Source organism: Pezoporus flaviventris, unplaced genomic scaffold, assembly GCF_033815535.1.
Source record: "Pezoporus flaviventris isolate CSIRO_AGI_PZ_B2104156 unplaced genomic scaffold, CSIRO_AGI_Pfla_v1 ptg000007l, whole genome shotgun sequence".
NCBI classification, from domain to species: Eukaryota; Metazoa; Chordata; class Aves; order Psittaciformes; family Psittacidae; genus Pezoporus; species Pezoporus flaviventris.
Window position 1 is genome coordinate 11,217,556 of NW_026892555.1, and position 27,653 is coordinate 11,245,208.

At 43.2% G+C, this 27,653-nt stretch overlaps 1 protein-coding gene across 3 annotated transcripts; it reads left to right on the top strand.

Annotated features, from left to right (window-relative positions):
• The first annotated feature begins 427 nt into the window (after positions 1-427).
• Positions 428-26,514, top strand: ANXA13 (annexin A13). Of its 3 annotated transcripts, XM_061447739.1 has the most exons (12): positions 429-1,582; positions 3,237-3,311; positions 14,580-14,658; positions 16,828-16,922; positions 18,664-18,834; positions 19,752-19,785; positions 19,869-19,948; positions 21,718-21,786; positions 22,003-22,104; positions 23,993-24,068; positions 24,859-24,971; positions 26,173-26,514. In XM_061447739.1, the coding sequence occupies exons 1-12, from the start codon at positions 1,568-1,570 to the stop codon at positions 26,290-26,292; spliced, it is 1,029 nt and encodes a 342-aa protein (XP_061303723.1). In that variant the 5' UTR covers positions 429-1,567; the 3' UTR covers positions 26,293-26,514. The 3 variants fall into 3 exon arrangements, with proteins under 3 accessions (XP_061303722.1, XP_061303723.1, XP_061303721.1); XM_061447737.1 differs by lacking the exon at positions 3,237-3,311 and having other exon boundaries at positions 433-1,582; XM_061447738.1 differs by lacking the exons at positions 3,237-3,311; positions 22,003-22,104 and having other exon boundaries at positions 428-1,582.
• The last annotated feature ends 1,139 nt before the right edge of the window (positions 26,515-27,653 follow it).

Genomic DNA, 27,653 nt, shown 5'->3' on the forward strand with positions numbered 1-27,653 from the left:
TTCTTTTGCTTATTGTTTGGATAATTTCACAGATTTCAGTTTTCCTCCTGAGCTGCTACAAATTCAAGTGTACTTACATTCTTCTGTTTTCTCTGGCTGTTCTACCTGAGATCTAAAGCAGGACCTTCTCTGACTGCCAGATGCCCACTAAGCTGCTTTCTTACTCCCCGTCCTGAAATGGGTAGTGGTCTCCCCCTGATAAATAAGATGAAAATAAGATGAAAAAGGTCACAGGTTGAGATAAAGACAGGGAAACTGTTCACCAATTACTGTCATGGGTAAACCAGGCTTAACTTAAGGAAATTAATTTACTTTATTGCCAGTTAAAGATAGAGTAGGATAGAGAGAAATAAAGATAAAACTAAAACCACCTTCTTCCCCACCTTCTTCCCAGGCTCAACTTCACTCCTTCACAGCTTTTCCACCTCCTTCCCCTAAGCAGTGCAGGGGGACAGGGAATGGTGGTTGCAGTCAGTCCATAATTTTTGCCTCTGCAACTCCTTCCTTTTCGTGTTCTTCCCCTGCTCTAGTGTGGGTCCCCCACGGGGTCACAGGTCCTGTCAGAAAACCTGCTCTTGCATGTGTGCTCCTCTCCACAGGCCATTGTTCCTGCCGGGAGCCGGCTCCAGCACAGGCTTTCCACAGGCTGCAGCTTCCCACAGGGCACATCCCAATGCTCCAGTGTGGGGTCCTTTCCATGCTTCATGTAGGTATCTGCTCCACCATGGATCTTCATGGGCTGCAGGAGCACAGCCTGTCTCACCATGGTCTTCTCTACAGGCTGCAGGAGAATCTTTGCTGTAGTGCCTGGAGCATCTCCTGCCTTCTTCTTCACTGACCTTGGTATCTGCAGGGCACTTCCTCTCATGTTTTTCTCATTTCTCTCTCACAGCTGCTGGGCAGTATTTTTTACCCCTTTATCAATATATTATCATAAAGTCCCCATGAACATAGCTGATGGGGCTCACCTTTGCCCAGCAGTGAGTGCATCTTGGAGTCAGCTGGCACTGGCATGACAGCAACCCCAGTCTCTTCTCAGAGAGACCACTTGTGCAATGCCCCCACTACCAAAACTTTGCTACCTAAACCCAATAAAAGCAGTGAGATTATGTTTGAAATATTCTGTAGGAGCTGAGGGTCCCCAATTACACATTATATGCTACTAGGTTCTATAAGATCTGATACAAACTCTTCAGTGGAGGCATCCTTCCTTCTGCAATGTTTGAAAGCTCGTGTTGGGCACTACCATAACTATCTGTTGTAAATCATTGTAATAACAATTAGATAAGTGAGTATATATAATCTGGAGGCTTACATTGTGAAATCCTGATTTTCTTGGAGAAAGCAGCCAGCTCCATGACCCAACAGGATGTGGTGTTAGATAATAAAGCCACCATGAATACACCCCACCTGGAAATGACTAGAATTTAAATAATGTCAGAAGTTATTGATTAACGTGGGGTTGGGTAGGACTTAGCTGCTCTAGTAAAAGTTGACTGCCCCATCTGTATGCTTCCTTTATTGAAGAGCAGAAGAATTGCATCTTCCACACTCAGGCTAAGCAAAAATGGGCAGTTCACATGTAAGTAGTTATTTAATTTGAATTGTCAAGAATGCAACAATTTGCTGGTTTTATTTTTATTAATTTTCATTTTAAATGACATTAATACAGCGCAAATGAAGATTTAAGTTCAAAATCTACTTTTAAGTGTGGGTTGGAAACTTGTATGTAGCCGGTAGCATTGCTTAGTTGCAGTACATGCATAATGAAACTGTTATTGTAATGAGTGCTTTAATGCTTATTGTGGCTTAGTTAAAAAGGCCAGCACTTTAATTTTGAGGTAGAGAGACGATGTGTATGATGTCATGGGAAGACTAATCTTAGTTTAGCAAATTTATGTTGGAACATTCTGAACACTAAAATAATTCCCTAAAGATGTAGGAAAAACTTCCTGTCCCAAAGGCAAGCACTTTCAAAATGTGGCTGTTTATCCCAGGGACAGGATTAATCTCAAAGTGCAGTGCTCACAGAAGGGCCTGATTAAAATCTATGTGTCAGGATTTACTACATCAAATTAACTTGAGTTTCAACTGAGTCAATTTTGGCTAATGTTTGGGTGTTTAATAATAGCTATCTAAATCTTCATAAAGATATTTAACCTCAAAACAACCTGATGATCAAAAGTTTGTGTGTGGTAGCTGTGAATGCTCAGTCCTTCTGAAAGTTAAGGAGCTTGTGCTGAAGAAGTTCAGAGGGTTTAGCTCCAATTTTAAAACTAATTAAAGGCAGTATTTATTCAGCAGCACATTTTCTCCTTGAATGCTGACAACCTGCTGTTTTACAGCATGTGTCAATAGAAGGCAGCCTGTTTGCTGATACAAGCTAATGTTACATTAGTTTCTCTAAGATTTGTATTATTTTATTACATGACTGGTTTTTTTTAATTCAAATTCAGCAAGGCCTTGAGAGATGCCAAGCATCTGCTGCTTTTGGACCAGCTCTCCAAGACATTTTCTTGGGCACACTGAGCAAGAGACCCTATGCCATTTGCATAAAGCTCCAGCTATTAAGCCAAGGAGCTTTCTGTCTCCCTGTGAAAGGGTGGGTGGTTCCATCCTTTTGTAGACTGTTTGCTTGCATAAGGGGAGAGAAGTGAGCAGTTCAGTCAACCTATCTTTGCATAGGAAACAAGGCCAAGGCGGCTTCTGCTGCTCAGCCCTGTGTGTCAACATAAGCATACATTGTAGGGTTGCCAGCCGGCATCTCCTCTGACCCTGGAGTATAGGATAGTACACTGAATGCAGTGTAGAGCAAGCATACTCAGTTCAGTTTTAAACTAGCCACTAGTGAAAAGAAATCACAACACTGCATCTCAGGCAGGTTTAGCCGTTGTATGAGCTCCAAGCTGGACTTGGTGGCTTAGATATAGGTGCAGTACACCAGAGTTGTGCCATAGGCTTCAGTGCTAAGAGGTGTGAGCCCATGTTGATGAAAATGCCATGATTCAGCCCATGACTCATCTGGGAATTGCATCATTCTGCATTTGTCCCTAGGAAATTCCAGGTAACCTTGGAGAAATGCCTGCATCTGTATCAGAGAACTGCTTCTGGAATACCCTGAAGATACTAAGTTCTTAACAGAGCTTTTCAGCTGAAGTTTTTTCTTTCTCCTAGTGGCGTGTTTTGCAACCACAGGTTCACGAGTGTCTTGTGTATTGTGTTTTTTAAACCTCCAGAGCAAGTCTTACAATCTCTCAGAGGATATACGGAAAACAACCGTAGGGACTACCAGTTTGTCAGCAGATGAGCCAGTAAGCACTTCTCTCATGAAGGATGAAAGGGGCACAGTGGTGTTGCAGCATCTGTTGCTGTGGTTGATGGTGGCTTTGGGGGACACTGCAGTGTGCATAGGCAGCTCCTCTTGCATGGTCAATACTGGCACTAGAAAGCTGGGGAAAACTGGATGGTTTCATTTGGTTGAATATTGCATCTTTTCCAAAATTTTGTCTGCTTTCAAATTTCAGAAATGAGATTTTTTTTGATAGCCCAAATTCGCTGCAAGAAATATAAAATGAAGCAAACAAGTATTTTATTTGGTTAAATGGATTTAGGCTTTAAACTTTCTTTTATTTCAAAACGTCATTGTTAAATGAGGTTTTCACTGAAAGCTAAGCATTGTTCAAAGAAAAGTTTCCATTACGGGGATGTTTAAATGGAACTTTTCACTTTTTGATATGTCATTGAGACATATCAAAATGTCTCATTTTAAAATGGAGCTTTCACCAAAATTAATATCTCTGTGAACATGGTAATTTGAACCAAAGTATAAAATTTTACTGAAAAAAAAATGCTTTCAACAAAAGATTTCCAACCAGCTCCAAAATGTACCTTTCTCTTAGAAACTGAGCTCTCAGTTAAGAGGTGTAACTGATGCAACATTACCACTCCTGCGTATTTCCACATGCTTTTTGCTCTCTGAACTTGAGCCGGTGGCTTTTTTCCACAATCAGCGTTTTTGACTGCACATCCTTAGAGATTTAAAGTCTGTAGTTACCTTCTCTGTTTGCAGTCTTGCATCAAGCTTACCTGTATTTCTGCTGTCTTCAAATTACCACAAGCAGAATCAATCCACCTGAAAATCTGGGTAGCTGCTCTGCTGTGACTGAGGTGCTTTGGGGACTTTTTGGCAATAGCAACAGTGATTTTGATGATACGGTGGTTTGAAAAGTTTGATGGATTTTGACTTTTTGTGGATTTGTGTAATTGTTTTTTAATCTTCTGTCTCTGAAGAATCCAAGAAGACTCTTCATGCATTATTCTGTTGTCCTCTGTGATGTCTGTGACTTGAATGAAGCTGGGGGGTGGGCGAGTTCTGTTTTTAATTTAAACCACTATTTCAGATTCTCTGGGATTCCCTTAAGTTATATCTTCTCATTGTAAAGCAGCCCAAACCTTCTGCCAGGGAGGACTCGATAATGTAGAGTCAGGTGGCAGCTTGTTGTGAGCCAGAGTTTGAGAACTTGAAGGTGAAAAAGTAAGTATAACATGGAATCATAGAATCACAGAATGGTTTGGGTTGGAAATGAGCTTAAGGATCATCTAGTTCCACCCACCCACTCTGCTGTGGGCAGGGACACCTTCCACTAGACCTGGTTGCTCCAAGCCCTGTCCAGCCTGGCCTTGAACACTGCCAGGGATGGGGCAGCCACAGCTTTCTTGGGCAACCTCTGCCAGTGTCTCACCACTCTCACAGTAAAGAACTTCTGCCTTATATCTAACCTAAATCTCCCCTCTTTAAGTTTAAACCCATTACCCCTTGTTCTGTTGCTGCAGTCCCTGGTGAAGTCTCTCTCCACCATCCTTGTAGGCCTCCTTCACATATTGGAAGGCTGCTATGAGATACAACCTGAAGAATGTACCTGCCTCTTAGGCATAGTCTCACAAACACCACAAGGACCTCTGTGTTGCCTATGGACATTTCTATCCTTGTAGAAATGTTTCCTTAGTACAAGTATTACTTACCACAGTGTGATTTTATTATCTCATCTCAAAGCTCATTTGCTATTTGTTACTTCACTGGGCAATTGCTATTTGTTACTTCACTGGGCAAACCAGTTATTCAGTGACAGTGGATCCTTGTTCAAGTCCCTGGCCATAAGCCCACAGTCTGCAGAAGACAGAAACACCTTCTTGTTCAAAGCACTGGGGAAGAGCTGAACAAGTCAGAATATGCCAGTTTCCAACCATTTTAGTTATCATTATTCCTAATGGCCCAGGATACAAACTGTTTTCCAATCAGGCATTATAGTCAATAAAATAAAAGTAGACAAGTCGACCCCCAGTGTAACAGAGAATTATTCCAGACTTGAAATTCTAGATTTGTCCTAGGTGAATAAAGCCATTTTTTGCCACTTTTGTTTTTCTGCTTCTATTTGCAAGACAAGTACTAAAAGGACTTGACTCATGTTTAAACACAGGCATGGTATCTCTGGAGATCTCTGGTGTCCTTTTCTGCCTCAGCTTCAGCTGCCACATCAGGGGAGTCAGGTCCCTGTCAGCCCTGTGTCGCCTCTGCCAGCCCCATGCAGGTGCCAGGTGCTCTGGCACATCTCAAAGGTGTCTGTATTTAACCATCCGGATTGAGCCCCCTGGAAATAAACGCTGCAGTTTTGCAACTTCAGCATTCCCAGTGCATGGTACCTTGGTAGCTAACTCTGGTTTTAAAAGTAATCTGTGTTAAGGAGTTCCACCAGCCACAGGAAGGTTTGAACACGTTAAAACTGGCCAGTGTCAAACTCAGCCATGAGAGAACTGCCCCCCCCCAGCTTATTTTTTTCTCTTAATTGTGGACTTCTCTATCATGTTGATTAGTGTGAATAAATGGAATGCATAAAAAATTAGCCATAAGGTATTATGAAATGATATTTTACCAGGTACTTGGAAACAGGAGTTGTAGGAGAGAGGTGGGTTTAATTTTGCCATTTGAGTAACTGTCAGAGCAATTACCTTCATTGTTGCCAATTGTTTGTAATAGGAAAAAGTAAATGCTACTAATTCTATTAGGATCTTCTTGTCACTGTAGTTTAATTTCAGATGTAGAACATAAGGTTAGTTGCACACCTCCGTTTGGAAAGAGTCACTGAGTCATTGCAAAGGCTGTTGAATAATAAAGTCTGATCTACATGACTTGCATATATTCTATTATCCAGTATTGACTTCATATAGAAATTGGTTTATTTCTCATAGCAACAAACTCACCCAACAGTACATGTTGCTGTTGTACAGCTGTTAGACCTAAAACAGCAGTGAGGATCTGGGAGAGTGGCAGCCTGCCTGGCAGATGGCGGGTGGCATTCAGAGACACTGATACCATTCTCTGAGCAGTCAAAGAGGCAGATGGCAATTTTCCAGGTACATATTGTGTTTGACTGGGAAAATTACTCGAGCAGACAAAAATGACAGGTATGTTCTACAAAACAACAAAGGAAGGAACCTTGTGGTCGAAAGGACACACACAGTCCTTAAGGTAGCATTTGCCAATTGACATAAGTCAAATAGGTGTTTAGCAGCCCCACCTTTTTATTACCATGGAACAAACCCTGGTGCTTGCTGATACTGCCCCGTTGCCAACATGCCACAGCTGTTTGCTTCTGTTTGATTTTAAATCTTAGTGCCCATCTACCCTGACCTGTGTGCTAAAAGCCTTTACATTTCACATAAATTCCTACCAGAATAATTGCACCCAACTGTTTGAATTTCACTGAAGAACTTGTAGAACATCTTTCTCTGATGCAAGGATGATAGGAGAACCCACCATTATCTAATGGCAGATATCCTCACCCCTGAGCAGCCGTTCCCAGTTAGGTGACACCTGACCTTGTGTAGTAGTAATTGTTCTTTGTTTCTTTTAGTTCTCCACTGTATTAAAGAGCTCTGATACTTGGAAGCCTTTCTCATGAAATTACCTATACACCAAAATGAAATGGCTTTTGTCTGCTTTTGTCTGCTTTTCTGCCCTCTCTGATTGATGGTCTGGAGCTTTCTGAGCAAGTCACCCTCGTGTCTCCAAGGAATATTTGCAGCCCTGTGCCAGGCTGGCTAACAGAGCCAAGAACAGGGCCTTGCTGTGTGGAAAGCAGCCACAAGTCACAGGGCCCATTGTCTTCGGGCCCTTGTCCATCCCGTGGCAAAGCCAGAAGCTTCCAGTTGAGGGGCAATCCTCTGCCTCCAAGAGTTCTTCCACCCTCAGCTCTGAGGTGTGTGAGACATGTCTCCAGGCTCTTTGCCATGGGTGAGGGAGGTATGCTGCTTGTCAGGCAGGTTGGGTCTTACAGCTGAAGATGTTTTTCCTCCTCTCTGTTGATGTTCATTCCAGTCTCAACTGCATTTTTTACTGACACAAGCAGGAAGATGTATTTTCTATTAGGAATGCATAGGTTTAGAATAGGGTGACATTATTATCTAAGAATAATATATCTTATGTAGGGGTTGGAGACTGTGACAGTTCTTGTTAAACTCATACTTTCTGCTGTGATCCAAAAATTTACCCAGTTCAAAGGGGCCTAAGGTATAAAAAAATCTTTGGGACTGGCAATGTCTGATTAGTAAATCAGACTATTGAGGTACAAAGCTAGCGCCATGCTTTCAGTCCATCTTTGAAAGCAGATCAGAATCAAAATACAGCAGCCTACTCCCATGTTTGTTCTTATGTTTTATTCTTAACACACGGAAATGCTTAAAAATGAGTGATGAGATTTGGGCTGTGATTAGGACTGTCCCTTTGGGTGAAAGTTCAGAGTTTGTTCTGCTAACAGGATGTTACCCTGACAATGTGCGATACACCAGAAGACTAAAACCACAAGATCGAAGACAATATTCACCCCTTTTCTTTTCCTGCCCGGTACTGTTAGCCTAGTTAACCTTGAATTCCAGTTGCATTGTGCTTCATTAAAGGCTCCTGCCAAGATAAACAATTCATTCTGAGTGTACTGATAAAAAATTCATCATGTGGGTGCTCATTTGCCAAAAGCTGTCTTCTGTGATCCTAGTATATTAGATACAATTTAACTAACAAGATGAGCGCTCCAGTCCCATCGTTTATTATGCTAACAAGGTGAGTACCTGGTTTGGTACCTTTCTTGGTAGACAGAGAGAATAAATCTTCTTCACACAAAACGAGAAATAGAGAAAATCCTAGAACTGGAAGGCACCTTGAGATGTCAGCTCACTTATTCATTGCCTACAGCCAGATCAGCTCTGCCCCAACCAGTCCTGACAGTGCCGAGAGGGAGGAGAACTGGTTCATTACTTGGAGAGGAGGTTCCCCGAAGGTCTTTGAGCCGGTGACTCAGTGACTGTGTGTGATGAGAACTGAGAAATCTCCACAGGCTCCACAGCTTCCTCTCTGTGATGGGTTTTCAGTTTGTTTTTCTGGTGCTCCTGTGCTCACCTTTGGGACATTATGGATCGTTTGGGGCTTGGCTTCTTAAAGAAACAGGATGCATGACACTGCAGTATGTATATATGTTACCTTGGCTAAAAATATTTGAACCCATTAGGCAATTTTTAAGTCAATTTATCAGCAGGATGTTACAATACATGAAAGTATTAGTGTCTGCTACGTTCCTTGAAAATCTTGAGAAGAGACTGTATTAGAAATCCCTAAACAGAAGACTGAGGCATGAGCTCAACCCTTATTAGACACTAGAGAATCCACACAGTACTGGGCCATTATGACTGCACCCGTAACAGGAATTCTATCTTCAGCTGCTGTAGGCAGTAGAGGCAACAAAGTCAGCCAGGCAGATGTAAACCTGTGGGAGACCAGGCAAAGGGGTTTCTGGTGCTCACCTGCTTGGTAGAAAGGACAGCGCAGGTTGCTGCCACATAGAACTGGTTTATGTCATTCTTTTGAAAACCTCAGTTTCCTCCAATGCATTTTTGCTAACTTAATTAAACATGTGTGAAGAATAAGAAAACTGGTGAAATAGCTGTGGCGTGATTCTGTTGCCCGCCATCAGCAACCACCCAGTCTCAGGTATGTGAGACATCCACACCAAGTTGACAGATGAGAGTCCAGCAAGAGACCACTCATTTCTGACCAGCAGCAGGCAGCTTACCCAGGGGCATCTCTAACCCAGGGGCATCTCTAACCCAGGGGCTATCTAATAGGACCAGATACCTATCTCTGGACAACTGAATACTGCCTTGCCTTTCATTCCAGACCCCATTCATGCAGGAGTCTGTGCTGTGAAGAGCACGGCTGTGTCAGTCTGCACCTTCTGTGTGCTGCTGTTTTGACATTGAATTTTTATTTCTCTTAAGCTGAAGAAAAATGAAAACAGCAACCAAAGAGAAGCTTGAAATTAGTCATACACTAAGCAAAGCATATAAAATGGACCTGTCAAAAGTGAAGACTGGGGTAGGCACTTAACATCCTTGGATCAATCCAGCCCTTTTTGAGCTCTGCCCATAGCTATCAGACTTGCATCTCAAGTGCTCTGGTCAGCAGCTACACTCCTGCTGACTCTTCCTAGTGATTTGCTTGTAAGGATCTGTCTGCATTTATCCATGTGCATTATGAGCATCGATCTGTGTTAGAACTGCAGTGGGTGAGCACTGGAAGCATCATCCCGAGAAGCTGCCCTTTCTGTTGTTTTCATAGAATCACAGGGTCACAGAACGGTTTGGATTGGAAGGGCCCTTACAGATCATCTGGTTCCAAACCCCTTGAAGGGACACCTTCCACTAGACCAGGTGGAAAAGGAAGCCCTGTCCAACCTCACCTTGAACACTGCCAGGGATGGGGCACACAACTTCTCTGGGCAGCTTGTGCCAGGGCCGCACCACCCTCACAGGGAAGAACTTCTTCCTCATTTCTAATCTATACCTCCCCTCTCTCAATTTAAAGCCTTTCCCCCTTGTCCTGTCCCTACCTGCCCTTGTAAAAAGTCCCTCTCCAGATTTCTCATAGGCCCCCTTCAGCTACTGAAAGGCTGCTCTAAGGTTTCCCTTCTCATCTCCAGGCTGAACAGCCCCAACTGTCTCAGCATGTCTTCATGTGGGAGGTGCTCCATTCCCCTGATCATCAAAGAACAGTCTCCAAATGCTCCTCTAAGCATTGCAGACCATCTTCAACTATAAACTCATCCTACATCTCCTTAAAGGCAAATGTAATTTACAATAGGAAAAACTACTTTACAACAAGGTGGAAGTGTTAATTTTAGATTAGTTACACTCTATCCAGTTTAACAGAAATAAGTCCTTGGCAGTTCTAGCCAAAGCTGCAAGGGAAAACGATTGCTGTATAGAATATGCTTGAGTGAGGCAAAAACTGTTCAAGCTAAGGAATACTGTTGGCATTAAAAACACATGGACACAGGCCATGAATACAGCTAGGCTGGAAGTGAGATTTCTTAACACCTGAACTCTGGTTGCACTGATTAATACAGAAGTATTGGAGAGAAATGTAGAAGAAAACAAAGTGACTGAGTAGAGGGAGCTGGACCAGTTTATGAAAGGAAGTTCCCTTACATCCTATATTCACCTGCAATATTTGTATTCAGTCTGTCCACCTGGTATTTCAGACTCCACACCATGCTATCACCAAAATTGCTACAACACTTGCAAGTCATTAACCACTCAAATCGAAGATCCTAACTCTACACCAAGAACTATAGTGAAGTGATTCTGCTCATAATTTTGAAAGAAAAAGGCTTACAAGTTAGAAATGGCATTGAGCATCAAATTCTTTTGTCATTTATCCCTTGCAGGAAAACCAACTTGTCAAAATGCACAAGGCAGGAAGCAAGTCAGTTCTGAGACAGCTCTCCCTCTCCTGCATGGGAAAGCTGTATCAGTGGGAAAGATCAAGGTTGGGACCCAGCAGGTGGTGAATTTTAACCAGGGCTTTCCAGATGACTCAGGAGTTGGCCTTGACAGTCACCCAGTGTATCAGCTTTCCTATCTTAAAGCTGATGCTAGTATTGCTAGTACTATGATATACCCCAGGCACATCATTTAATGTTTTACAGTTATTTATTTGAAGACAAGAGGCTTCAGCAGAGCTGACCCAATAGATTCCTTTGGTGCTTTAAAACAAACATGCCCTGAAAATCATTAAGAATCAGGTGTTCCTTCCCTTCCATGTGATTTTCCCGTGAATTGTGTTTTGTTATTTATGTCTTTATGAATCCTCATAAATCCACAATGTTATTTCAGTTGCTAATGCTACCATCTTCCTGCCTTTTGCAGCTGTGTTATAGACAAACACAACAGCTACACCTAGGAGTTAGAGATTCACTAAAACCTGAGCATAACTGATAAACCATCAAGGTGTAAGAGAGCAAACCACTCTTTCAAAGTCCTATAATGACATTACAAGAATGAGGTGTGTCTGTGCAGGCTTGGGACAGCAGGAGCTGCATTAGCAGCATTCGTATGAGAAGGTGCCACAGCCCATCACTGCTAGTGAATAAGGCAAAGCACAGACCAGCTCCTTGCTTTTGGGTGTTTGCATGGGTGTTTCTGTCCAGGCTGAATGACTGAAAAGTGGGATGAAGCATTTTTCCTCTCATTTCTCACCAGTGCATCACCTTCCCTGGTCAGTAGAAAGTGATTGTGGAGCAACAGTTCTCAATTCATATTATTGGAGTGATCTAGAAACATACTGTTGGGGATCTATAAATCAGAATAGTACTTGGATGCTACAAAGTAGTCAAATCTATGTATTTGATATGTTAGTGCTTTTCTCTGTATTATATGCTCCAGAACAGATTTTTCAGCTGTTTCCCTGGTCCTTACCCTCACAAAGAAATTCCTTGCAAATGACTCTAGAATAATTTCAGTACTGGCTGCCTAACAAAGACAGCAGCATCAACTGTGTGAGTGGCGTGAACATTATCTGAAAGCATGCTAACAGTATAAATAACAATATTTCAATGTCACCATCATTTACTTTATTCAGGTATTGTACCGTGTTCCTGCAAATAGCTTTCTAGTTTGCGCAGGGAAATGCAGGAATACTGTCTCTCCAGCTTACAGTGTCCTTTGGGATTGCTCCAGAGGGCATGACACAGATGCAAGTAATTAGGAGCACATTAGCCAACATAGTGGTAACTCCAACAGTACTGCCAAGTATATGTTAAAGTATGGACTGAAGTGTTGCAAAACAATTTGCATGTTAAACTTAGTATTACAGAGAGGGGAAAACCATGCTGGCACCAGTGCTGTCTGCAGGACACACTCAATTGAACAGACAGTAGAGCATCCTCCTGAATGCGACTCCATGATGCTCATTGAGTCCACCACATGCTGAGGAGCACCTGGACCACACTTCTTGTGTCAACACCAGCCTGTGCAGCTCTCCAGAGCAGAGGCCCATTGTGCATTCAGTCTTTGCATCCTAGGGGTGTATATCCAGAGTAAACTTCTGTTGTGTTGTGGGATCCCATTATTGTCTTCCGCCAGATTCATCACCCACTGAGTCTGATCAGCTGTCATTGTTTGTTTTGGCATTACAGAGAACAAAGGTGAGGTTTATTCTCACTAGAATGATAATGAGGGTGTAGCAATCAGAAAAGAAGGAGGAAATTAGAGCTCCTTAATTTTCAAGTGTGTTGTGCAAAAAAAAATTGATCTTTTGTACATGATTCCATCAAAGGAGAAGCATGTACACCCTGTCATAATAGAAAAATGGGAATGCAATTCATTCTGGATAAAGGCAGTGATCAGTGCATCCATTTTCTAACTTTGTGCTTTTCCCCTTCCCATTTGACAAAATTCTGAGAAATTTGAAGACTATTAAAGAAAATCTTCCACTATAAAATATTAGTTATTTATATGCATCTATTTCCACCTTGTTTGAAAGGTTTGGAGAAGTGTGTGTGTTGAGCATACAGTAGGATGCACGCTTATAAGCAACATTTGTGGTAATGATGTGGCAATGAAAGTGTTACCTTGTGTGCTAGAGATGAAGAGGAATTATTGCATTGTTGCTGTACCTTACTAATTGTTATTGCTGTAAAAGTAACTTCTGATTTCAGTGGATGGCTGCAGTACAGCAGCTGCCACTAGTAGTAAGTTGTATCCTAGCTGCTAACTGCATTAGAAAAGCCAGGTACCTAAATGGTCTTTATCACAAAGGTACATTGGTAAAGCAGTGTAGGGACTAGATTTGGGTCTTCTCCTTCAGAAAAGATACTTTGTCTTTTGACAGAGGATTCCTTTAACCAGAGCTGTAGTTCTTCCACCAGAGCTAGTAGATCAGCATGAAACTTTTGATGAAGACCAACAGCAGACTTCCAGGCTATAGCTATACTTGTAAATAAAACAGGTTGTTCTCTGGCCAGATGGGTACATGGCAGAGGTTGGCCCACAGCCATATGATGAAATTCTCTTTATCGCACAAGCAGAATGATCTTATGCCTAATGTCTCTCAGGAATTGCCTCTGCCCTATCGGGTCCCCAAAGACAAGGAGGTTAATCAGCCATTTAACCTTTTCTGCTCTTCAGAAGGCTGGTGGCATTTTCAGAAGGGCATTTAAGCTGTTTTGAAGGAGGACGTCACAAGGACTGCCATGCCCTGGGGTATCATAATCCTTAATTAACAGTGGTGGTGTCAGTGCCTGGAAGCCCTGCAAAGCACGTAGCCTGATCCACATGCTGCTATTTGAGTGGAAATGCCAAAGCACTTGCAGTGCCTACTTAGACCCCACAAGTCCGTGGTGTGCATATAGTTAGTTCTACTTGATTTAAGAGCCTAGGACCTATTTTCAGTATTATTTTAGAGTTTAGGCTTTTAAAAGATCTGATTCATCATTACAGGTATTGAGAATGCTGCTGACCTGGTCTCAGATATTTCTACCCTTGTCTGAGAAACAGCAGAATAGAGTATGACAGCATTTCGGCTCTTGTGATTCACAGCTTGTCAGATTAGTAGGAGCAGGCATGGTTTTCTGTTTACATTGATATGTCAGGCTGTAAACTGCCACTGCCCTGTGGACTCTGAGTTATTGTCCTGGATAGGTTTAGCACCGGGTAACCACATATTTTGCCAAAATAAAGCCCCAACAACTTTATCACCTTATATATCTCCAATTATCTTGTTCGCATGAATGCATCGATGCAAGAAAGGCTTGCAGGACCAGTTTTTATTCAGGTGATTGGGACTGTAAGCTCGTAATACTTAGAAATGTACTTCAGAGACTGGGCCTGGTTCTGTACACATCTGATAAGGCATTTATATTGGCCTATTGTTAAAGTGGTACAAACAAATAATATTTGATTTGGCATTAAGATGCTTAGTATGAAGATATTACCTTTAAATTGTTTGAACAAGCCTGAACTGGCAGAACAAAGTTATATAGGGTCAGCACCGTATGTCATGTGGTGACAACTATTTGTGGACCCATTTTAGGAGCCCTAGTGATAGATGATACAGTATTTCATCAAAGCCCAGTGTGAACTTCATGGTTTAGATGATGTGAACAAAGATCAAGCAAGAACCAGGCCCAAACTGCTGTCATTCAGACTAATGCAAAATTGTTTCCCATGTGTCTGTTTTGCCTCTGTTTTCCTAGTCAGCCAATAAACACCATCACCATGGTTTTGATGCAGACCGAGATGCCAAGAAAATACATAGTGCCTGCAAAGGAGCAGGTAAGAAAGCTCTTGTTCTGTATACAAAGGTCAATTCAAAATTATAAAAAGCATATACATAATCTTAGGGCAAACCAACTGTTCCAGTTTCTTTATGCTTTCTGTCACCTAGTGACTCAAAGAACATGCACACCCATGAGGTTTTATATGATTAAGATATATGGGAAGGGAAGCCAGTTTGTTCCTCAAATACTGGTAGGATCTAGTTTGTTAATTGCTTGGCTGCAGGGGACTGGGGTAAACATGATATTTGCTCCCTGCAATAGGAACATCAAGCTAAGACTCTTATGACAGTCATGGAGTCTAGCCAGTCAGATCAGATTAAGGTCATGGCTATATGTCCTTTCCCAGGCCTTCAGGGACCCATAGAAATATCACCACCTCTGTATGTTTGTCAGAGCTTAGTGCAACTCCATCATCTGAAAGGAACATATGGTGTGAGAATCTGCACCAATGATTTTTAACCAAGAATACTGGCTTCCACCATCTTCTAAGGTAGTTTGAAGTAAGTTGGCTGACAGTGCACTGATGAGAATGAGGAATGCACAGGGTTCATGGGATGCTCAGGTGCACAGGGATGACCATGTCCAGAAGAGGAAGAACAGCCTGGCAGCACACGAGACCAGAATTAATTCACTTCAGGCATTTGCACAGTAAGCATGTATTTAAGCCTTTCTTCCTGGCATAGCACTGACATTCATAACATAACAGCTAGTTAAGTGCTGAACTGTTCCTGTCCTACCGAGCCCCCTCCAGACAGTTCCCCAGGGGACTGTCCTACTGAGGGTTTCACCCCACATTGTCAGGTACGAGTGCTTTTCCTTCTCAAATTGAACCATTCCTTCTCCCTTGGTTCTAAGCAGGAAGAACTGGGCAAGATACCCTAAACTTGTCCTGTAAGTACCTGGTGGTGACATGCAGGGATGGAAACATATCGGCTGTTGCTGAATGCCAATATCATCTGTATTTTTATCATCTCTAGTTCCTTGGAAACTCCTGTTAGTCCCTGCTCCTGAGAGCCTGAGGCGAGGCATGGCATAAAGCCCACTAAGTGGATGCACAGTATAGATGGAAGAGCACATGGAGAGCACTGGGCAGTGTCCACCAGTGTGACACACATGGATCAGCAGACCTGGCATAAGGCTTGATGCCATTCATCTGCTATCTAAACCCTTTATATGCTATGGGCACTTTGGTGGTCCCCGTCACATACACATTCTGCATTTCAATACTTGTCTTGAAGAAATAATGTGTGAGACAAGCTTCTGGCCGTTAGACACAAGTGCACCAGGATACGTGTTAGTACAATAGCTACTGTACTGTGTGTTTCAGGCATCCAGGTAACATCGCTGCCATCCTGTCCCTTTAGCCACAAACATAACAAATGCCTTCAGGCAGCTTTGTTCAGTGCAAACATCTGAGGGCAAGAAAAGTGCAACAGCAAGGTCATTGCCTTTAGTAAGCTGTTTCCATCCATTGCTTAAGTTACATCTCAGCGCTGCCTGAGGGCTTTCTCCTGGAGAGTTCAGCTCCCCTGTGCGTTCCCAGGAGATGTAGCTGCTGTGGTGCCCATGACTAGGGCACCCAATGCTCCTACTTCCCTCTCACTTACTTTTGCCAAGCAGAACAGCAGCAGCAGAGTCTCAGACCATGAAGGCTGGTTCCTGCTCCTCTTCCTGACTCGGTTTAGCACAAAGCACACCCCATTTTGACCAGGCTCTGCATCCAGGCTGTGGGTTAATGAAGCTGATTTAAACCTACCCCAGACTCTCACCCCACACTGTTCATTCTGCTGTGCCAGCATAGGTGTTTGCATGCTTAATGAACTGGATCTGGTGGCTGATCCCTCGGGACTACTCAAACAAGCTTTGCCACCAAAAATGTATATGTCAGCCCGTGGACACTGATTTTAGGAGCAGGTTCTGACCTTCTCAAACAGAAGGCTCAATTCCTCTGATAAAATATAAGCGGCATGAGATGGTGAATTTTATTTTATGGTCTGAACATTGTAGCTGACTACAGTTAAATATATCCTCAAAAGAATCTTAGGTGCTGCAAACCCTGACATTGACACCAGTGGGGATACGTGTATAGCGATTTTTTCTCTGTAGAGGTCATGTTTTCTCTTCCTCCTGATTGAATGAGTCCTGTGCACAACTTCTTTTTCAGGAACTGACGAAAAGAAAATCATTGAAATCTTGTTGAGTCGAACATCAGGGCAGAGACAACAAATAAAACAGAAATACAAGTCTCTCTATAGCAAGGTATTGTGGAATAAATGGCCTCTCTGTTTCAAACTGTGTACCTGCTAGAAATACAGCCTCCAGGCCTCTGCTTTGGAAAATATCAAAGGCACAGAAGATTTAAGAAGGACACCAGTTACTGTCTGATTCGGCAGTGTATTTTATCTCCTAAAATACCAATTGTATTTCTAATCTTAAGCCTTATGGTCTTCTTGAAATCAGCTTTAACCAGAGCAAGAGCATTTTAATCAAAGCTGACAGAGCTATAAAATAATTCATAACTAAAATGAAATATATTTCAGTTTGTGTTCATCTTCAGCACATTCAGCTGAAAAAATTAATGTAAAAGGGAAATTTTAAGTCAGACCAGATGCAAATTCAGAGGAACTGTTTGATCTCACATCATTGTATTTTTGTTGCGTTTAATAGATGCAGAATTGATTTCTTCCAGTGATGAAATAGAATACATATTGTAAAACTAAGAAGTCTCATTGGGCGCTTGATTTCTGGAGGAGGAAATGTAGACTGCCTTAATGATTTTGCATGGAAGAAAAATAAAGCTTCCAATGTATCATTTAGAAAAACATCTGAATCCTGCAGAGTTTATTATTAAATTGGTATTTTCTTAAGGTCTGCTTGCTCATTAGTCATTAATGTCACTAGTCATTAATAGTTAATAAGACAGGCAGCACTGAACCTGAAAGCCTTCTATATATAAAACAGCAAGCATGATAAAAGATGTTGACTATATAAATGGTAGTTCAGTAATGAGGATTAATAAAAATAGGCATTAGAAATGAGTAAATGCCATGAGACTTCTCGGTTACACCAGCATGTAGCATCCCTTCTTACTTGCCTGGGCAGCCTGACTCTCTTGGGAAGGAGCTGCAGGTTGTACCATCTCACTTTCCTTCTGCCTCATGCAGCAAGATTCATGGTGGCTGTTGAAACTACTCCAACACCAATGTCAGCCTCTGACTTGAGCAGACTGAGTGTTCACTCACAATTGTGTAAGAGGCTATTTGAGAACAATAGATTTGGAGGTGGGCTTCTCGTTTGTTGTTCTGAACTTGTCAAGTACTTCCCATACTACAGGAAATGTTAGCTGCAGACAGGGCTTCAAATAAATCATAGGTAGGCATCCTTCTCAGCGTACATGCACCACCGAGCTCTTCTCTGGGTCTTCCTAAATTTTGAATTAAGTAGATCATAGGAAGGTTGATTTACCCATCTATCTATCTATCTATCTATCTATCTATCTATCTATCTATCTAATCATCTATCTATCTATCTATCTATTTTGGTGGAAAAAATGCTGATCACATGGCACCAAAGCACTTCTAGAATCTGATGTTTTTTCCAATAAGTCAGTTTTAACCAAAACTGGAAGAGAAGTTTGGTAGCTTTGATCCATTCTGCTGCAGCTCTTTCAAAGCAGGAACTTGCTGTGTTGTGTTTCAGACTGTTAAGCTTTTAAACACACTGGGTTGCACTTATTTAAACAAGTAAGAGGAAACTGGACTGATATCAGCTGGTATTTAAAGACAGGGCAATCATTTAATCCAAAACAAAAAAAAAAAATAGGGATTTATTATAAAAAAGTCTATGTATTGAAAAGATTTTTTATGGTTTTGTCCCTTTTTAATACAGATGCAGCTTTGAAATCATTAAATTCCGCACCCATCCCCCCAAAAAAAAAAAAATAAGAAAACCTATCATCCCACCTCAGCTTTTTCACTAACCCTTCTGACTATCCCCACAGGATTTGGAAGAGGTCCTGAAGGGAGAGCTGAGTGGGAGTTTCGAGAAGGCTGTGCTGGCTCTGCTGGACCTGCCCTGTGAGTACGAGGCCCGAGAGCTTCGGAAGGCGATGAAGGGTGCTGGGACGGATGAGTCGCTGCTGATTGAGATTCTCTGCACACGAAGCAATAAGGTTGGGACACCACACACGACCTTCCTTAGGTAGCAGGGCAAAGAGTTCACCAAGAGCATCCCCCCAGGAGGAGGAGGAAGGAATCAGACCAGCTCCTGTGGCTGAAACTCTTGTTGTCAGTGGTAGCAGCAGTAAGGTTGCCATACCAGGAGTTAACAGCAATATAGAATAGTAGAATCATAGAATAGTTAGGGTTGGAAAGGACCTTAAGATCATCAAGTTCCAGCTCCCTTGCCATGGGCAGGGACACCTCACACTAAACCATGTCACCCAAGGCTCTGCCCAACCTGGCCAGGGATGAAGCATTCACAGCTTCTTTGGGCAACCCATTCCAGTGCCTCACCACCCTTACAGTAAAAAACTTCCTCCTCATATCCAAACTAAACTTCCCCTGTTTAAGTTTTAACCCATTACCCCTTGTCCTATAACTACAGTCCCTAATGAAGAGTCCCTCCCCAGCATCCTTATAATTCTAATTCCTTCCTTGGTCCTAATTATATCTCCCGTGGATGACACAGAGGCAACACTGCTGATAGAGAAATCCACAGGTGCCTGTAAAAGGGTGCTTTAACACTGTTCTAACCATTCAGGTGGCTCCTGCCAGATATGGAAATGGGATTCTCTTCAAAAAGCCCTTTAGCTTATGCCTAAACACAAATGAAACCAGGGGGACACCTGCATGAGTCAGGCATCCCTTGAAATGCTGTCCTGAACCAGGCTCGGTGTCTCTGCACTGCAGTGAGTCCCACCATGAGAAGGGAATGGTACCTTGGCTTCTCTTGCCTCCATGCCTGCCTCACGCAACTTGGGAATGGTACTGACTTCCTTAAAGAGAGGGGGTGTTTATTTATTTGTTTATGTATGTCTTTATTAAATTTATTCATTTAGTTATTTATGGGTTTCCCTTATTTGCCTAGGAAATTGTAAACGTGAAGGAGGCATACAAACGCCGTAAGTAGACTTGTCTTTCAAACACCTTCATTTAAAGCCTTTATCACTGGGTGAACACTCACAAAATCTTTTATTCTCCACAGTCTTTGACAGGGATCTAGAGTCTGATGTTAAAAGTGACACAAGTGGCTCCCTACGGAAGATATTAATCACTGTGCTAGAGGTAAGGCTGGAGGCTTTCCTCTTATGCTGCTGCCTGACAGAGATGTTTCCTTTATCCTGCCTACCCTGAGTAATTATAATAAGTATTAGCTGGTATTTGTAATAATGTGTGGTATGCAATATAATGATGAGGTAATCATAGTAAGCAAACTGCATTCTCAAGAGCCTTCTATCTCTATAGCTTTTAATATATAAAATTTTAATTTACAAAATCAGAAGTAATTATATAAATTCTGATACTTTGTAGACAACAGCATTATTTTATTATTACTTATAGCACGGTAATGGCTAGAATACCCATTCAAGTTCATGGCTTCATTATGCTGAAGTCTGTCCAAGTCCTGTAAAATCTGATTTCCGTCTCAGCTGAGGATTTTACAGTTCTGATAGATCCAGAACAAGTAAGAAAGCTTGCTGTTGTGTAGTTTTCTATTCACCAAAAAAAAAGCAGATTTACCATTAGAACACACTTTATCCACCTACCTGAAACGAACAAATAGGTTCTTAAAGACACAGGATAGGACCAAGAGATTTTCCCCGAGGCTGGACAGCCATGAGTGGCAGGGTGTGTGGGATAGGGGTAGGATCACACCTAGAAATGCAGCATGGTGGTCAGTCTGATCAGACGGCCCTGAGAAATTGAAAGATTCAATAAGCAGAAGCTTTAAAGATCTAACAGACACATCACTGAATACATCAGAGTTAGATTCCCATTCTGGAAAGCATTGATACAGCTTTCTTCAGCCTCTTGGGGTATACTTGCCAGAGCATTATTCATACAATAAATTCATAAAATAAATACATATTATTCATAGATGGTTTTCATAGATTAGTCCTTCATATTTTCTACCAGGAATCCCAGTGTAAGTGAATTCTCAGAGTATACAGGTCAGTCAGAAAAATATTTTGTAGTTATCAGGGTATACCCAGCACCATGAAAACCATCAGCACTTCACTGCAGGTACTGGGAACCTTCTGCAGTAGCTGCATGTGGTGCAGCAGCTGCTTTCCTGAGAAACGTCATGGTTTGAGCCCAGGGTGCTGGACATACCCAGTAGCTCAGCTCTTTTGGGGCTGTGTTGGAACATCCTGCCCAGCTCTGTTTGTACATCTCAGCCCCATTCCCACCCCAGCATCTGGCTGCACATGCTACCACTTCCCACCAGTGTAGAAATAACTGAAACAAATGGCAGAAAGCAGAACCAAAGAACAAGCTGGGTGAGAAGGGACCTCAAGAGCTCCTCTAGTCCATCCCTCCTCAAAGCAAGCCTAACCCCGAACTCAGATCAGGTTTTCCTCTGACTTTGTCTTCTACTCTGGACACATGGTGGCTGAGGGGGAAGCAGGAACACCCATGGGATGGCAAGGAGCCTTGGCATAAGGGGAATGGACCAGTAGGCCACGCTGCCACAGGGGAGCATCCACAGGGTATGGTCCATGCCACCCCGACAGTCCCTTCCTGCACCAGAGGCATCAGAGTTGCAACCTCATTAGCATCCCAGCACACAGCAGATGAAGCTGGAGAGAAACCTTACCATACAGGCTCCATCCACCTCTAAAGCCAGCAAAGCCACGAGCTGCGGTAAACACGAGTACACCATGCAGAGCTGTACCAAGCCCCACTGAGCCCCAGTACAAGGCAGTTGTCAGCAGATGGCAGCAGAGCTATAACGAGAGTACTCGTGAGGCCATAGACTGACAATCTTCTTTTCCACTGCGAAACATAACCAGGGATTGATCTGGTTTTTACGGTCGTGTCCTTTCCTGTAGGCAAACCGAGATGAGACCCAAGAGGTCAATGAAGAGCTCGCCGTGCAAGATGCCACAGATCTCTATAAAGTAAGTGCAATTGTGGAAAAGTCCCTGTTTGCCCCATGCTGTGCAGCAAAGGCAACCTTGGGGTGACTATATGCACCATGCACAGGGGTGATGGCAGTGTAAGAAATGGGCAAGGGGGGCACGGGCTGGAGCTTGGTGAATCAAGGGTTCTGGCTGACTTTTTGTCTCTACTGTGAATAAACAAGTGCTTCAAAGAAATAATGTGGAATCTTTAAGGCAGGAGAAGGCCGCTGGGGAACAGATGAGCTGGCTTTCAATGTGGTCTTAGCAAAGAGAAGCTATAGTCAGCTGAGAGCTACTTTTCAAGCCTACGAGAAGGTGAGTTATTCTCTTCCACGATGGGGGTTGCACAGAGCCTGACATGTAGTTTGCAGACCCTACAATGAGATGTAATGATCTTAAGGGTCTTTTCCAGCCTAAATGATTCTATGTAGAGCAGGTGATCCTTCCTTTGCCAATTTAAAACTTCCTGAATGCTTTAAGGATCTTGGAAGACATTTTTATACAAGTGGATCCTGATCTTATGGAAGTAGGGGATAAAAGCTGTGTTTTCTGCCAGTGAAGAACCTTCATAACCTATACAACATCCAGCCAAAGAAATGTTGCCATGTTGTTTCCTTCCCACAGCAGCTTGATGCTGGTTGTCCCCACTCCTGCAGGAGGACCAGCAAATGTCAGGTTCACAAACTCCTGCCCTGAAGCAGGGGTTTGATTTTCTGGTCTTTTCCTCTCCAACTCCAAAGCAGAGCCTGTCAAGGTCTCTCCTCCTGATCCCCCTGCTTCACACGCTTGTATTGGCTGGGCAGAGGCACATCTCCTGCCTCTTTCTCTCTGCCCATGCTGGACAGACAACCTGTGCAGGTATTTTGCTGTCTTCAAACAAAAGGCAAAGCAGGCAGCAGGATCCTGTTTGGTTCTTTTCCATGTGTTACACACCAGGGGCATCTTACTCTTGCCTGGGCCTCCAGTGAGACCTTCACTGAGACCTCTCGCATGGAAATGACCCAAGAAAGTCAAAGCAATGGGAGATCCAATGACTTCTCCTGCAGTGAGATGGAAGCTCAGCAGTGACATTTATTCCCAGGAGAGTGTACTCCCTCCAGCTTCTGGCTCATAGTCCTGAACTTCCCAAGGATGACTTGGAGATTCATCAGAAAACTGTAACCCTTGGCACCAAACATGAAAAATCTCCAGTCAAGGCCATATTTAAGTGTCAGCATAATGAGGAACCCATAGCTGGAAAAATGTTTGTAGCTTAATCCAAGTTTTGGTTTGGTTTTGGCAGGAGAACAAACCCAGTCACTAACTGATACTCCCTTGGAGTGGCCCAAACCATGGGGGTTCAGCTAAATGCTCTGATAGCCAAACTACCTTGGCTTTTTGATTCCTAAAACCAAGCAGATCAGGTTGCCCAAACTGATCCACCACATCCTGCCTGGCTGTACTTGAAGTGGGCCAAGATTAGAGCCATGCAAACATCAGTCCTCCTCTGCAGCAGAAAGATAAATAGGGAAGACGTAAACCAGGTTGGGGACTCGCAGAACTTAAGCCTTAATCCTCAGAAGATACCTTGAATGTGTACTTCCCAGCTTTGACCTAAAACCATGCAGGGCCAACCTGGTAGGCAAACCAGAGCAAAGTAAAAGCCTCTGAGGCTCATGAATTTCAGGATAAACTCTGTTTTGAAGTCTGTTTTTCCCCTTTCCTACAGAATAACACAAAAGCTGGGGGACAACTGCAGTGTTTGCAAACTTTCCCTGGGAAGCCAAAGACAATAAGCAACAAAACTTCATAGAGCTGGTAAAGCTCCAAAAATTATCTTCTTTGTGTGGGAGCCATCCAGAGCCTTTGATAGAGGGCTTAGAGGAAGCTTGATAACTGGGGGGGGGGGGGGGTGTTCACTCAGGAAGAAGCTGCAGCTTCTTTGTCCTAGAAGCCCCCAGATACAATGTGACTGATTGATGTAGGTTATCCATCTCTTAACTGCTGTGCTTTACTTGGATGCATAGACCTTGGTGCTACTGAATCTGTGAGTGCTTATAACAGAGGAGAACTTCCTTTGCCCTTGAATTACTCCCTTGGAAAGGCTCTAAAGGATCTGAATTGGCTTTTTGCTGTTGGATCCTAAGTTGGATACTGGTTTTATGGCAATAGGATGGCATGCACAGACAGCAGCTCTCAAGGCTCCTTTATGTTGTCCTTGTAGGTATGTGGGAAGGACATAGAAGAATCCATTAAAAGTGAAACTTCTGGAGATCTTGAGAAGGCTTATCTCACTCTTGGTAAGAAAAAAAGTGTCAAGAGCTTTCTTTTCTAGTTCTTGCCATCATCTGACATTGGTTGTGGGGGATCTGTGTACAGCCTGGTGACAGCCATTGAGATAGACCTAAACTGAGCTGTCACATCTGCCAGGAAAAGAAGAGCCAGTTTCCGGTAGTGATTTGGACCTCTTGGTTTTAGAAATAAAACTGCTAGACACAACTCTCCATGCAGCTGAATTATTTGCACTCTAACACATGGAGGCCATCTCCAAGCTGCCCGAGGCCATGGCTGTTGATAACTTTCAGTAGATGCCTGGGCATCATCAGAAGCATGCTAGCCAGCCACCACAGAAATGTACAGGGTCTTCAACAGCAATTTAGCACTGGGAATGACTGTGACAGGCATTTAAGCTTGTGTCCTGGCTCTGGTTATCTTACTGGTATTGCTGTTATCCATCTGGATCTGGGCTCTCCCAAATCTTGCTCCTGTGAGCTGTGGAGTGAGCAGCTACCACAAGAATAGATGGGCAAGAGGAACTCCAGGAGGAAAGATGCTCATTCTCATTCATTTCATTTTCACTGTGTAACAAACTTTCCCCATGGAGAAATATATGTCCTGTTCAGATTCCAAGACTTCTCCTTGCATGCTGATAGGGGACCAGTCAAGATGAAAGCCCTACCAGCTTATATGTCTGAGCATAAACTCTAGATAGTTTCCTGTATTTATTCCTTATTTATTTCCTTCTTGTTGAAGATAGATTACAAAGTGTAAATACATAAGTATAATGAAGCCTCTTTCTGTTTTCTATAGTCAGCTGTGCCAAAGACTGCCCAGGTTACTTTGCTACGCTTCTGCACAAGTCAATGAAAGGAGTTGGGACTGATGAAGACACCTTGATTCGCATCCTTGTGACCAGGGCTGAGGTAGGGTACCCTGAGACCTGACATACCTCACATCAGCTCTGGAAGAAATACAAATGTAGAGGGTATGGAGTGGGTCCTGTAGATCATGTGTTCAGTCAAGCCATCTCAGCCCAGTGACAGCAATGGTCACGCTTTTGTACCCAGGCAACTCTAATTTTGATGTTACATATATTTCTGTTCTCAAAAGAACTGAAGCAGAAAGCATGCAGGCAATTTCAAGTGGAGTCAACTGTACCTGGTTAAAACTAACCCATGGGGAGATCTGGCCCCAATAGGATGTGAAAAAGCAAATTCCTAGTTAAGTAATGATAAAGTAGCAGTTCTCAAATTGAGAATTGCCTATGAACATATGTTGCCAATTTTCTCTGATTCCAGCTGGTAAAACACAGATGGGGAGCAGGGAAGAAAAATAAAGAGCCAAAGGAGATAATTGTCATTTGAAAAAGCACAAAACTGCACAAGACATTTGAGATCTCAAAAACAGTCTTTAAGTCTTCCTTCCTCATAACTTGTGTAGGTTGTCACCCCAGGGCTGTGTCAGTCTTGACATAGAGGAGGAGTTGTTCACAGGGATGAGGAGAGCATATTTCTCAATGATGATAGTGTGAGAAAGTAGGCTCCAGGGTAGGCTTTCTGCTGAGGCACAGTCCAATCATGATAACATTTAATACCCCACAGAGATAAAGATCAGGCCTGTGCTGTGGGTGCCTTTTCACAGCAAAGCTCAAGACAAGGCATTTAATTCCCTCCCCATAGTAACCAGAAAATTACTGCTGTGGGTGGAACAAAACTGTCTTTTAGCCACACTCTTGGAAGTGCCTCTTTCCCTGCTTGCCACAATGGAATTGCACTAAGGCTGTGCCTGCACAGCATTGCTGAGCACAGGGCAGAGGTGCTCCTGGCCATGGGTCTCCAAACGGACCCGTACCCCTCTTCATAGCTAGTGCCCCCTCACCACACATGTGAGGTGCTAGTGCCCCCTCACCACACAGGCTTACCTCAAACATGAATGGTAAGCTGAAAGACCTTCGAGATATTTAGACATCCTGCTTTGTCCTCTCCTCCTTCCATTGGGTGCGGTGGACCCCAAGGGTCCAGACCCCCAGGTCTGGGGATCAGACCCCAAGGGTCCTGATAGGAGCAACACGTGTTGCTCAAAGCACATCCCACTCTTCTAAAGAGGCTCTTGATGTCTTCTCAGAGCGACCTGCCAGCAGTACAGGAGAAGTTCCAGCAAATGTACAAGAAGTCCTTAGCTGAAGCTGTCCGATCTGATACCTCTGGGGACTTCAGGAAGCTGCTGCTGGCTATTTTGCACTGAAAAGCCATCAGGAATGAAGAGGCATGCTGAGCAGCCACCTCTTGATTAGCTTCCAAAATAGCATTCAAAAAATGTGGCATTAGCACAAAGGAAAAAAATCCAATTTATTTTCTTTCCAGCTGGGAAATGTGTTGCCAAGTAATGCTGGACGTGAGGTTTATGTTATGGCTATCTCGCCAAATGTACTTAAGCAATAAAGACCTGTTAAAAAACCCCAATGTAAATTGACCTCTTTGTGTTTGCATATGTGGAAGAATCCTCTGTCATTGTTCCTTCTGGGTGGATTTTTCTGTCTTTCTCTCATTCTGGAGATTATCCCTGTTCTGTCTCCAATCTGACGGGTGCCATGTCATGCCCTTACAATCCTGCCAAGGGAAAATGGATAGCAATTTCTTCTCAGCCCATTATCACAGCTCTTTAAACAACCTGAGGGCTGTGAATTAATGATTTTATTCAGGCCCTGATTAAAGTCCTGCTATCAGTGGGGAAGGTCAGAGTGATTTCCCTGTGAGTTGCCCTCTCAGTATGTCACCTCCTAAATTATTCCATGAAAGAGATAAGGACTTGCAGTACCCCTTGACACCACCCCCTGGGATATGGTGCAGGAGCGCAGCTGAGGAAGAGATGGGGCTTCATGAAGTGGATCTGTCAGGCAAGGAAATGCTGTTCCCAGAGAGGCTGACATGGGCCTCAGGACAGCTTCATGGTTTCCAGGATCTGGCTGGATAAAAGCCTGAGCAACCTGTTCACACCTCATGGCTCACCCCGCTTTGAGCAGGAGGCAGAACTCGAGACCATCAGAGGTCCTTTCCTCACTGAGTTACCCTAAAGTCCTATAATGTAGGTGAAAAATAATATGACCCAGCCTGACAAATAAAAGAAATAGAAGAGTCTGTCAAGGAGATGGGCTTGTGAGCATTTCTGTGTGTCTGGCCTCTTCCCCCTTTTGAACGTACCACTCTGCATGGGTAAGGGTCTTTCAAGCTTAGACCCCCAGAGATATGATGGTTGATGGCATCTAATTCACATTGAAAATAGTATTTCTGAAGCACTGGACCTGTTTCTCCCTGCTTGTATCAATGTCACAGCAGCAGTCCCTGGCCATTTAGGTATAATCCATAAATATGGGGAAGAACAAATGGGAGATGTGAAAGATGGACGGCTTTTAAGGATAATGAAGTGTGCCACGCAGGTATAACAGGATGTTCTGGCATTTTAGATGCCTGACCCTCCTTTGGCACTATTTATAAGAAATAAAGATACCAGGGGCAGATCCTGGACCTGAAATGAGCCACCTGATTTGGGATTTGCCTCTATCAAAGGCACTTTAATGTTCAGACCCAGGAAGAGCAGAGCAGTGC